Source organism: Manis pentadactyla, chromosome 16, assembly GCF_030020395.1.
Source record: "Manis pentadactyla isolate mManPen7 chromosome 16, mManPen7.hap1, whole genome shotgun sequence".
NCBI classification, from domain to species: Eukaryota; Metazoa; Chordata; class Mammalia; order Pholidota; family Manidae; genus Manis; species Manis pentadactyla.
The window spans coordinates 28,256,523-28,269,215 of NC_080034.1; the positions used below are offsets into that span (position 1 = coordinate 28,256,523).

The 12,693-nt window shown below is 51.6% G+C and overlaps 1 protein-coding gene across 8 annotated transcripts in view; it reads right to left on the bottom strand.

Annotated features, from left to right (window-relative positions):
* RSPH9 (radial spoke head component 9) overlaps positions 1 to 12,693 on the bottom strand; it is an 86,426-nt gene that overhangs the window by 72,827 nt on the left and 906 nt on the right. For 2 of the 8 annotated variants that reach the window (XM_057494392.1, XM_057494391.1), the window contains exons 2-5: positions 12,571 to 12,600; positions 9,613 to 9,775; positions 7,563 to 7,692; positions 6,927 to 7,073 (exon numbers count right to left, since the gene is read on the bottom strand). In XM_057494392.1, coding sequence (XP_057350375.1) covers positions 6,927 to 7,073; positions 7,563 to 7,692; positions 9,613 to 9,775; positions 12,571 to 12,600 — 470 coding nt within the window. Of the gene's footprint in view, positions 1 to 380; positions 606 to 5,882; positions 6,216 to 6,926; positions 7,074 to 7,562; positions 7,693 to 9,612; positions 9,776 to 12,570; positions 12,601 to 12,693 lie in introns of those variants that run through there. The other 6 variants (XM_057494389.1, XM_057494390.1, XM_057494394.1 and 3 more) reach the window with 6 other exon arrangements.

Here is a 12,693-nt window from a genome sequence, read left to right on the forward strand (position 1 = left end):
ACAGGGGACTTGGGCCTGTTTCCGACCATTTCCTAAGCATTAAGTCACTGATCTCTTGTGATGGGCCACCTGGATACGACCAGAGGGTTCCTATCCTCTTTGTTGACACCTGTTAGCTCTTTGGCCTGGGAGGGCTGCACCAGGAGGTGAGCTGGGCCACCTGGCCAGTGTACATCTCTTATGTGAGTCCAAGAAGTTGCTGCCTTCCTCAGAGGGCTCCAGGCTGTCACCTTCTGCCACAGCCTGTTCCACCCACCATCTTGTTAACCCTCTGCCACTTGCTTGAGATCTGGGTCTCCCAGCCCAGGAGGCCTCTGCTCAGAGCCTGGACACCAGATGGAGGTGGAGATGAAGAGAAGCAGCAGAACAGAACAAACAGACCAAATTCACTAACATTTATGAAAACAGTGTTTAGACTACAAAAACCCTATGCTGGCCCCCCTCCTACAACATGAAGGGCAAGTCTAAGTTCTTCTCCCCAGTGCCTACGTAGATGTAGCCATAGTTCTTGGTGCGGGGAGTGTGGTAGAAGGTGAGACCTGGCCAGAGCAGGCTGCGCAGCACCACCAGGGCATTGCCTCTCTCCATCTGGATGCTCCAGGACCCTGGGGAAGAGGCAGGCAGTAGGTAGGGCTCCCAGTCCTTGGGCAGCCAGGCCCAGGTGCTGAGGTGCCGCTGAGGAAAAGGAAGACAATTTAATGATCCCAGCACTTTCTTCTGGTGCCTTTTAGCCATTTTACTGCTCATTAAAACCACTCCCAGAAGGAGGGCAAAGGAAATGAAAAGGGGGGAAACTCACACCCGTCTGTGTTGTTCCTGTCAGCAAGTCTAGTTAAGGGTTGAGGGAGGAAGCTGAATGCACAGGCAGGGGGCAGGGGGGGTGGAGCTAGGGGAGACCCCAGGTTCCCTCTCACCCTGTACTTGGAGTAATCACCAGTGACCTTCAGTCCTGGTGCAGTTTCCCTTATTTGCAGTTTTGCCCTCTCCCCCCCAATCCCAGAAGCCTCTCCCTGAGATGGATTAGACCTGACCAGGGGCTCACACAGAAGTTGGGCCCTTTCGGGCCTCCCAGCTCAATAGCCCTTGCTGGCAGCTGGTAAACTGGGAGCCATCCTCAGTGGGAGGGGACTTGGGCTGCAGCTAATGAGCCTTTGTCTATCCTGGGTTCTGCCCTGGTTTTTGCTCCCCAGACAGGAACAGCCCAGCCCCAGGCTGAGTTGTGCAGCCATGAGGACTTGGCGGGTAGGGCCTGATCCAGCTCCAGAACCAAGGGAGGGAGTGCTGTGTGGGAGGAAGGAGCCTGGGAAAATCGCCTCTGGATGCAGATCTGGAGCTTGTATTCCCCTGTGCATGGAGGCCTCTCCCTGGCCCAGCCACAGCCCTGCCAGAAAGGCCAATTCTTTGAAGGTTTTGGTGTCAGACCAGCCAGTGATGCACTGAGAGCTGTGCTGAGGCCTTCATCAGCTGCCAGCTCAGCCCGGCTGCTTGGCTCCTACCGCCCCAGCTTCCCACAGGCTGCCTCCAACCATGGCCCACCCTGGTCACTCCACACCCGACAGCCTTACAGTCCAGTTCCCACCCACCCTGCATCCAAGAGACCCAAGCACCACAAACCCCCACCTTGGTGTCAGCTCAGCCCTACTCAGGGTGCCATCACCTGCCCAGGTCACAGCCAGAGCTTTCTGTGTGCATGTAGGTCAGCTGGCACTGGCTTGCTCGGGAGAGGTGGCTTAGAGCCTGTCTCCATACTGCAGTGGCCTGCACCAAGTGCCACCACCCAAGCGTGAGAGAATGAAGTGGACAGTGTGGGCCTGATTACTCCCCCAGGCATACACAGTGCCTGCCAGATGGCATCAAGAAAGAGGGTCTCTGGGTTTCTAGAGCTCTGGCTTGGGCACTGCCTGTGAAGGGGGCCTTTCTTGTCCAAAAAAGGAAGGAGTTTTTCCCCTGGCTTCTACAACTGCCCTCTCCAGGCACTTGAGATCCTCCACCTCTCAGGCCTGCCCTCAAGAGTTCTAGAGGCTCTAACCTGCTGCTTTCCTATTTGCTCATTCCAGAAAACAGGTTGCCTCTGGGGCTAATGGAAGTAGGGGTGTGACAGAACACACAGTTTCCAGTGCACTGCATTCAGCCTTTGGCCAACAGCAGAACCCCCTTAGTCACCCCCACCAGTGCCCAGAACATCATCTGGGGACAGTCCCTCCCTGCCCTCTTGAACTGAGAAAGGTCAGGCTCTGCCTCACTCCTCTCTGCCTACCCAGGGAGGGCAGCCTGCACCCTCCACGGAGTGCCCCCAGCCTAGACCACTCATCAGTTCACTGTCACCTGGTCCGTGGCACACCCCAGGAAGGGCTGGATCCTGACCTTCCCTTGCACTAGCCTGCCTACCAAGGGTTTGGCCATCTCTTGCCTCCAGTAGATGAAGGGGCCCAGGCTCATCAGCAGGGACTACACCCCCTGACCCCCAGGGCAGAGAGCAAGGAGAAACTGGCAGGGACAGAGATTCTAGAAAAATACAGAGGCCAAACTGGGTGGGGGCAGCACAAAGCAGGCAGCAGGGTGCTGGTGGAGTACCAAAGTGGTATGTGGGGGACCAGCCAGCCAACAGCACTGCCTCCCTCCCTTGCATTCCTGTCACACTCCTGTCCTCTCCTTGTCCCTGGCTCAGCTGGTCGCCCAGGAAACACACTCAACGTGCCAGGAGTCACGTAGCATCTTTACCTGAGAAGCCAGGCACTTGCTGTCACCTTCACCCACTTTTCTAATTGCAACTGCTGGAAGGGTTGGGCCCAGCCAGCTGCCACCACCACCTCTAGGACTGCAGGGAAGCAGCCTCCTGCAGCCCTGGTGTTTCAGTTCACAGCCTCTGGTCTCCAGGTCTCCTCAAACCTTCCCTCACACCCCCAAGCAGTTGATCTCTACAAGCTCATTTTTGAGAATGTTGGGGGACAAGCCAGCTCATCAGTAACGGCATCTTGCAATCAGCAGGAAGTTCTGGGTTTTCTGCGCCCCTGGGGTCTCACCCACCTGGCTAATGTAGACACCTCTGGCATACATTGTCCTGCACCCCAGGAAGAAAGGCGGCAACAAAGCTCGGAGTAAGTCTGAGAGCATGGGCCAGGCTGGGCAAATCATGGTCTAAGTGCAGCAGATTGCTTAAATTAAACCCTTTCCTCAGACCAGTACAACTTGCACACACGCACGCACGTACGGCTGTGGGTCCCTTCTCTCAGAGTGGCCACTTGGCCCACATCAGGGCCACAAGGTACAGTCAAACCACCCAGAGACAGTGGGGGTGTCAGGGGCAAAAGTGCCCTAACTGATGGGCAAAGCCAGGCTGAGCGTCTGTCAGCCAGCTAGGCTTCCAAAGGAGTGGGTGGGAGGCGACACCTGCATATCCAAGAAAAGGCTGATCCCAGGGACCATGCTCCCTGTCTTTGAATTCAATGCTCCCGTTCCCTGTCCCCGCCTCCTGCCCCACCACATTTCACAGCTGCTTTCCAGACTGGCAGGCTCCTTGCCGCCCTCTGCTGTACAAATTGGGCGTTGCCGAGGGCTCCCCCATGCTGGAGCTCTAGCAGCCGTTTGCCTGGCAGTTCCCGCGATCTGGGGGCTCCAGCCCAGAGTGGAGCAAGAGGGACTCTGCTTTCCACGCCTCCCTCGCTGCCTCTCTCTGCTCCCCACAGCAGGAATGACCTTGTTTGTGAGGCACATTCTATTTTATGTTTCTACTGCCCATGTTGCATTTGATCCTTCAAAACCTGAGAGGCAAGGAGAATGTCTGTCTTGTTAATCCTCAGGGTCTGGCCCACAGTATCTGCTCAGTGGCTGTTTGCTCATGGAGTGAAAGGTTAAAGAGCACTGAATGGCAGAGTACCACCTAGAAATCTAGTGTCCTGACCTGGTGCTCCATCTGTCTCACTGGGCTGTAGCCCAGGCTCAGGTAACTCCCATGTCTACCTTCCTGAGAGGAAATGATTATGTCCCCAAAGCTATCCACTCCCACAAAACTGCGGACCCCAGGGCATGGCATGACAGCTCAGGAGGGCACTGGTGGCTCAGGCAACACCTCTCCCCATCCTATTTACAGCCAGGGCTGGCCCAGGGACAAGCTGCTGAGCTCCTGGCCACCTCCTTGGGCACAGCAGAGAGCTAGAGTCACAGGGACAGGGACAACCTAAACCATACCTACTCAAGAGATGGCACAAAGTCTCCCTGAACAACTGACTTGGTCCCAGAAGGGAAACAGTGATCCTACCTGGGCAGAAAACTGCCAAATCCCATCCCTCCAGCCAGTGCTGGTGTCCCAGGGACTTCCATGGGATTTCAGCCCCACTTAGCAGCCAGGCCTCTTCTAGCTGCTGTGTGCCTGGCAGGGCAGCCTCCCAGCAGCTCCTGCCTTTTCATTAGCAGATAAAGGAGGGAGTCTGGAAGCAACAGAGTGTCTGCTCTCCCCTGACCATCCACACTTCCACCCTTAGGCCATGGCCCTCAACAAGCCATTACAAGAAAAAGCTGGACCTGACTTCATGGAGGCTTTCCAGTGGTGGCTGAGGTTTCCCAAGGTGAGGCCAGGAGCACCCCTCTCCTCAGGCTACACACCCAGGAGATGCCAGGAACCCCCAGCTCTCAGGACTCCAGTACTGAGGGCAGAGCAACATGCTGGGGTGGGTTAGCATGTCAAACCATCAATTGGTCCTTCAGCCTGAGGCCCACCACCAGGGCAGGACATCTAGGAACTCAGGCCACTAAAACATACCCACCCCCCAGGTCCAGATGCCATACCTTTCAGGGGCCTGATGAATTACTTGCTGACTAGAAATTGGGGTGGCCCCAGCATCCTTTAAGAAAACCCCCAAAGCTCCATATCTTACATACCCTGCTGCAGGGAGAGACAGTTGCCTCCTGTGTCCCTTTTATCCCAAATGGTAGGGTAGACAGGGCTGCTGGGGTTCCCTTAGACTCTGCTGGTCCCTCATGCCGTATCTAGCTCCCAGGTGGAGAGGGCAATCTTGTGCTAGTTCCCCTAATCACCCAGCACTGTGGAGGGGCTGCTTCCCCCACAGGCCCTGGAGCATCCAGCTGCAGGTGAGGGGGCTGAGAAGTCAGCACCAAGCAGTGCTTTCCAACCACATCCTGAATGGCTGCAGATTAAGGTCGTTAAGAGGACTTTTCTCAGCCTACCCCTCAACCCCTGGCGCTGGGTCTCACTACCACAGCGTTCCTGGCTCCCTTTATCAAATGGGGATGTGCAGCCCCTTACGGCTCCTGGCCAGGCTGGGAACACACAGTTGGAGGAGGTAATGCAAGATTGGAAAGTGTGGCTGATAGGGAAGAAATGCCCCAGCCCCTATAAACCCTTTTTATCTCCCCCACAGGAGCCCCCTCTGTACCCAGCCGTGCCTTGGCTGCCCCCATGTGGCAGAGGTCAGGGTGGCCATTCCTTGCAGGCAGCCCTTACTCACGGTCCGGCCCCCCGCCGGGCACCACAGAAGTCCAGACAGGCCTCCAGATCCCTGGCTTTCCCTTCCTCCAGCCACCCGCGCACCACTGCTTCGGTCTGGGCCTCCTACACCTTGGCCTTCTGGGCCCTCCCAGGCCTGCCCCAACCCACCTCTAAGGCCTTCTGCCACTAAAAAGAATCAGTAATAATGACTAATTTTTATTTGAGTCCTTACTATGTGTTAGGCACTATTATAAGCATTTTGAATATGTGTTAACATTTAATCCTGTAGCAACCCAGTGAGGTAGGAAATATCATTATTCCGCCTTTTAGAAATGAGGAAATTGAGGCACAAAGAAATAGGGGGGCTTGCCCAAGTTCACATAGCTTGTGAGTGGCCGATTCAGGATTCTTACCCAAGCTGTCTGACTCCAGAGCCCTTGCCTTTAACCACTACAGCCATCCCATTCCAGTCCCAAGTTCCAGCCCAGCTGGGCTCCTCACTGCAGTCAAAAGTGTTTTCCCATAGCGGTGGGGTGATGACTGTCCTCTGTTCCCATCGTCCACATCAAAGGAAACACCATCTGCTTGACACCATAGTTAATACCAGTAAGCCCTGGAGTCTGATGCTCCCACACTTACTGTGTCCCTGGGTTTCTCTCTCTCAGCCTGTTTCTTCACCTGTATAATGGAGATAATGATAGTGTCCACCTCATAGGTTGGCTATAAAGATTAAAATGAGAACAGGACTAGAAAGCACTGAGTACAGTGCCTGGCACACACAAGCAGCAGTATCATTGCTTCTATGAGTTATCATCATCATCATCATCATCCCCATTGTCAACCACAGGACACACTCTTCTCTCACTGAAGCAGCTCAGGGGCAGGAACTGGGGTCTCTGCAACCCCACCACCAACTGCTGTGTGTGTGCCCGGGCCAGGCGGGCCCTAAGCACAGGATGATCTCTGAGGCTGTATGTTTTAAGATTAAATATATAGCAGGAAACAAATGTATGGAACTCATTTCCTTAGCAAGTGGTTTGCTATTCAGTCGGTCAGTACCCACTTATTGAGCACAAGCTATGTGCCAAGCACTGACTCTAACCCCAAAACTAACAGTTAAGATCTTAAGTGTGTGTGGCTGGTATTTTCAGGGATGTTTTCAGAGACATTTGGAGAAAGATTCTCAACATGCTTCCATTCAAGATTGGTTTGAAAACCGAGAGAGACACATAGAAACTTCCTGTCTGAGGAAGCATATGGAAGAAATCCTTCCTTTTGTCTGCTAACATTTACCAACTGTTTACTATGAGCTGAGCCCTGATTTGGGCCCTGGGGAAGCCCCACCCTCAAGGACCCAGGGTGAACCACCAATTCCTGCCCAGGCCCTGGGCTCTACTCTCAGAAGGGAATGGCAGGTAGCCTGGCCCGCTGCTCTGACCTGGGGGTGGGGCCAGTGTCCTCAAACTTAACAGGCTATTACCTTTGGGGATGTCATGCTCCAGGGAATCCATGAAGTCCAGGGAGGGGTCCAGGTCAGCCTTCTCAAGCAAGGTCTTGTTCTTCAACTCAACAGGCTCCCTGAAGTGGAAGTAGGAGCTGAGCTTCTTGGCTTCAGACAAGGACAGTCCTAAAAAGAGGGGCAGGTAGGAAGGGATGGTCAGCTCCACACCTGAGAGCCCCCTTTTCCATGCATAGGGACCACATGGGGAGGCTTGCAAAGGACCCAGTCAGCTACTAAGAGAGAACTGAAGGGAGGAAAGGGAGCAGTGTTCCCTCAGCCCAAACTTGGCCCAGGTCCTGCATTAAGGAGAGACCAAGGAGAAGGGAGGTGGCAAAAGGCAGGGGACCCAGACCCACGCAAACCCCGGTGCTCAGGCAGCCAAATGCCCTCCCATCTGCAGGCAGAAAAGAGTCAGGGTCCGGTTCCTACTTCCATTTCAGGGAGCCTGTTGAGCCCATACCAACCACTAATGTCAGGCGCACCCTTCCAGCTGATGAGGCCACAGCTATTCCTTCCCTGAGGAAGTGGGCAGGTTCCCCTGGACTCCCAGGTGTGTCCGATTATACTTGGGAAGAGATTCCCTCCTGCCCTTGAGAGAGGCCCCAGAGAACCCACCTTCAAAAGTCCGATTGACATGGACCGGTCCAAAGGGGGTCTTAATGAGGGCACCTCGGGGGATGACAGCCACAGCCTTGTCAATCTGGTCAATGACGGACACCAAACGGGTCTCTTCCTTGATCTGGACCTGAGGAGACAGGAGAGAAGCCATCCTGCCAGGGCACTGGGCCACTCACTCCTGGTGCAAGGGCCCTCTGCATGACCATCTGGCCTGGGTCACCACAGTGTAGATGCCAGATCCAAGGAAAATCAACACTGGGCAAGCAAGTCCTCACCTTCTGTCCTATCAATATTTTCTTTCTTACCCCCTCCCTTTCTTTTTAAAATTGGTAATACATACTGGCGGTGCAATATTTCAAACTACCAAAAAAAGTGTCTCACCCCATCCCTGGTCCCCCAATGCCTTCAAGGGGAGGCAACCACCATTAACAGTTTCTTACGTACCCTTCTACAAACATACCATGCTATCATACTTACCATATTTAAGTGGTGTTTATTTTGTCTTTTTAAAATATAAAAGTAAGCAGTACTCTATACTATACAGTATCTGGGTAATATAGAAATATTTTGTAATAGATCTGAGAATTAAAACCACTCATAATCTCCCCTTCTAAAGTAATCACTAATAACACAGCAGTATATGTCATCCTATTCTTTTGTTCTATGCATGTACTTAGAGCAAAATTTGAGCCACAGTTTATGTAGTTCATATCCTGCTCTGACTTAACGTTATTTCTCAACCATCACCCCATAATATTTTTATGCATGAAATTTGGTTACACTCAATATCAAGGGCAACCCCACATGAAAGGACTTCTTTGAAATGTTTGGGGAAAAGCAGCACATGACAGGCAAAACATGTCACCAGGGGTTCCCAGAGTCACTCAGCCACCTCTTTCCAATGGGCTGCCAACTGAAATTGTTTACAAAGGAAATGGAAAATCATAGTAAGTGCCTAGGCCAGGGGCTTTAAGTATGTCACCTCAGTTAATCTGCACAAGCCTGCAAAATAAATGTAATTATCCTAATTTTACAGAAAATAAGATTAAGGGGAGGTTAAATTTGGGGATGGGAAGGGTGCAGCTGAGGCAGCACAGATCTAGACCCAGACTTCGGCATCAGCCAGATTCAAGTGCAGAGGCTGGGTTTTGAATTCCACATTTGTCTAGCTTCAAAACTTGAGCTCCTTGCTTTTTGATTTAGCAATTTCATTTCTAGGGATTGATCCTTTGGATAGAGTGTACACATTGGAAAATGACATAGGTACAAGGGCATTCATTGTGGCATTGCTTGTCAGAACCAAAACTTGGAAACCTACATTTCCACAAGTAAGACAAGGTTAAATTACTGTACATTCACACCACGTTAAGGCTCTGTAGGGCACTGATAGAGAAAGATCTCCCAAGTCTGCTGTCAGGCAAAAAAAGCAAGTGCACGGTGTGTGCGTAACATGCTGCCATTTGTTTTGTTTTGCATTTTAAGATAAAGAGAATATGTAAAGTATTTGCCAAGGTCTGTATTTGTATAAAGTTTGGAAGCAGAGCTTCTCAAACTTTAATGTGTATTTGAATTTCCTTGGAAGGTGTTAAAATGCAGACCCTGATGCCTCCTAATGGTGCTTTTCTAACTGTCAGGACACGATGACGCTTCGAACCAGACTGCACTTGGAATAGCAAGGTATGGTCACACACGTGCAAAATGGTTACATTAATGTTCTCCAGAAAGAGGACCTGGGTGACTGGTGGACAAGGATGGGAGGGACACTTATATTAACATTCCTTTTTTTAATTTTTATTTTGAACTTTGAATTTTAAACCATGTGGACATATTACCTAGTATAATAAGAATTGATAGAAAAATCAAAGAGTCTGTGCACGCTGCCACAGAGCACAGCACCAACCCCTTCTTCGCAGTGCCCTCCAGAGCCAGGCTCTGGCGGAACTGCCCCGTCCACTCCCCCACTGCCCCATAATATCTACTGGGCGAGTTTTCGATGGAGGGTTTCAGCCCTCTTTGTTCAAGCCCTCCTCCTCTCATCCCCACTCACCACTACTTCTTCAAAGACCTTGTCACCCTCATTCACTTTCTGCAGCTCAGTGTGTTCATACTGATGCGAGGGGTCCCCAATGAAGCGGCCCTTCACCACGGACGTCTGCACCAACATCTCCTCTGTGGCAGGGGGCAAGAGGCTCCACTCCATGCAGTTCAGGCTGCCAACAACACCTGTGTCACCCCGCTTTCAACTCCCCACTAGTCAGACCCTGCCACCGTCCCGCCTCCTGCGCGGTAAGGCCCAGGAAAAGCTGCTGGGAGTTCCACCTTTCTCCTTAAAGCTTTAAGTGTAAAGGGTGCACCCCACCCCCACATGTGATGCAAATTCAATTTTATTTTTTGCATGGCCACAAGAGCTTCATGTATGCCAAAATTCCCAGAGCTTCTTCCTAGATATCTACACAGTGAGTTTCCAGAAGCTGAACTTTGCTCAGTTGCAGGTGCCTCTGCCTTGATGGGCCCCACATTTGTGCTTAGCCTGCCTAGTGAGCCCACAGCACATCCTCCTGCCTTATTTCTCAAGACAGCCCAGCCCAGGCTCAAGGCCTGCCTTGCTGAGGTCTTCAGGAGCTCTCGGCAGCCCTGCCCACCTTCTCACTGCATCTCCCATTCCTCTCCAATCCAGTCAGGGCCTGCATCCCCAGCACAGTCTCTGCTCATTTTTCCACCCCTCACTTTCCACTGGATCCTCAACATAAAAAACTTCTCAGCTTTCTAAAACAACAGCCCTCAAACCCATGCCCCTCTAGAAAATGCACTTTTCTATCCTCACCTCCTCTTCTCCAGCTCTGAATAATAATATCCAAACAACAATCTCCCCCCACTTTTATTCTTTGCCCCCTGCAGTGTAATTTGGGTCCCTACTGCCACAAGAAACTGTTTAGGAGAAGGCTATTCGTGGGGCCTAAAAGCCAGCAAATGTATTTCCATTTATATTTTCTTTGACATCTCCCTTCTTGTACCTCCAGAGTCCTGAGTATTTCCAGGGATCTGTTCTCACTGGTCTTCTCTCTGTTCAGTCTCACCCACCTGACTCCCAGAGCACCGGTTACTGCCTTGTCAATATCCACAATCCAACCTCCTCTCACACCTCCACTGCTTCCTCCTGGCCCAAGCCACCATCTACGATTGCCTAAATACTGTAGTAGCCTCCTGACTGGTCTCCCCACTTCCATGCCTATTCCCCTTTCAGTCTAGTTCCCACCCAACTGTTAAACCTAAGCCGGATCATGTCTCCATGCAGAACCTTCCAGTAACTTCCCATTAAGCCAGGTCCTTACAATGCTCCACAAGGCCATGCATGATGGACCGTTACCTCTCTGACCTTATGTCCTACAAGGCTCCCCCTCATTTACTCCTCTCCAGCCACAGTAGCCTCTACCAGCTTCAACACGCTAAGCACACATCTTGCCTTAGGGCCTTCGCATTTGCAAAGCAGAATGCTCTTCTCTCAGATAAACACATAGCTCACTCAGTTGCTTTAGGTCTTTTCTCAAATACTATCTTATCCAAGAGGCCAACTCGGACACCATCTATTTAAAATAGTGCCCCATCCTGTATTCTCTATCCACACCCCTTAGCATTTAGCATCAGCTGACCTGCAATGCATGTGTTTTATTTTCTGTCTCTCCACCACACACACTGTAATGTAAACTCCATGAAGACAAGGACTTTGTCTCATGTACCACAGAATTCCTGGTACCTAGATCAATGCCTGGCACATAGTAGGAGTTGAAAAAATAAAAGCTTATAGAATAAAATGTCTATCTATCTGCAAATTTTTCTTCTGGACTCCAGATCTGTACTTCAATACACCTTATCCCCCTGCCTGCCAGGCACCTCACAACAAATTCACTCCGTCTTCCCTAGTCCAGTTCCCTGAATTCTCTCCCAGTAGGTGGGGCCAGCACTTACCCAGCTGCCTAAGCTGGCAGGACCAACCTTGACCTTTTCTTCGTCTCTCCCCAAATTCAGTCATAAGTTCTGCCAGTTCTACCACTTAAATCTTTCCAACCCATCCTCTCCCCTCCATTCCCACAGCTACCTCTTCCTTTCAGTTCCCTCATCTAAACACTGCAAGAGACTCCTAAATGCTCAACCATTTCCAGACCTCTGGCCCACTCAGATCTGAGCAGGTTCTTGTTGCTGGACACCCCTCAATAGCTCTGCATAGCCCATGGACAAAGTTCACACCCCTTGGCCTCTTCATCTATCTAGTTTTACATGACACCCTCACCTGCCACTGTCATGCTTCTATACCTGCTGTTCTCCCAGTTGCTCCAAGCCCAGTCCGGCCAACAAGTTTGCAGAACTGTCCCCTCCAATCAGCATGTCTTTCCCCCACACCTTTCTGGGGGATCTCCTGATTACCTTTCAGGTCTCAACAAAGTTACTCTCTTAGCAGTCTTATGTAATTGCTCTCTAGGAGAATGCTCCACCCCGGTCCCCCTTTGTATACACCTCTGTTCTAGTGTTAGCACATTTTGCTGGACTTGCTGGGTTACACATTGGTCTTGCTCCCTAGCATGTGAATAACTTGGGAGACAGGGGTGAGTCTTGGCCAACTTTGTAACCCCAAGTCTAGCACAAGACGTATCCAATCAAGGTTGGATTGATGCGTGGACAGATAAATCGTGTCTCCAGCTCCCTGGTAAGCTCCCCGTCATGCTGGGGGAGTCCAGAGGCTAGTTGGTCCTGTATGGTAGTGTCTAGGGAATTTACCCGTTTTAAATCCCTTCTTTCCCATTCCGCATTCGTTCACTACTTCCTAGATAGCCTCCTGATGTAAGTCAACACCGCCACGGAAGATGCTCCCCGACCTGCTTCCAAACGGCACCACATCACCTCGCAGGGCTTCTGAACCTTCCCCGAACTGAGCTCTTCAGCTTGCCAGGCCCACACCCCATTTACACCTGCCTTCTACTCCAGGTCTCCGTTTTCCGTGAACTTTCACCTTGCTCCGCCTCCGTTCTTGGCCCAGCCTCTATTATCAACACATGGGCATCTAAGTTTCTCTTGCCATCCCTTCCCCCAACTCGTCTTGCCCCACGAGGAACTGCTCTGTTCAGGTCCCCGC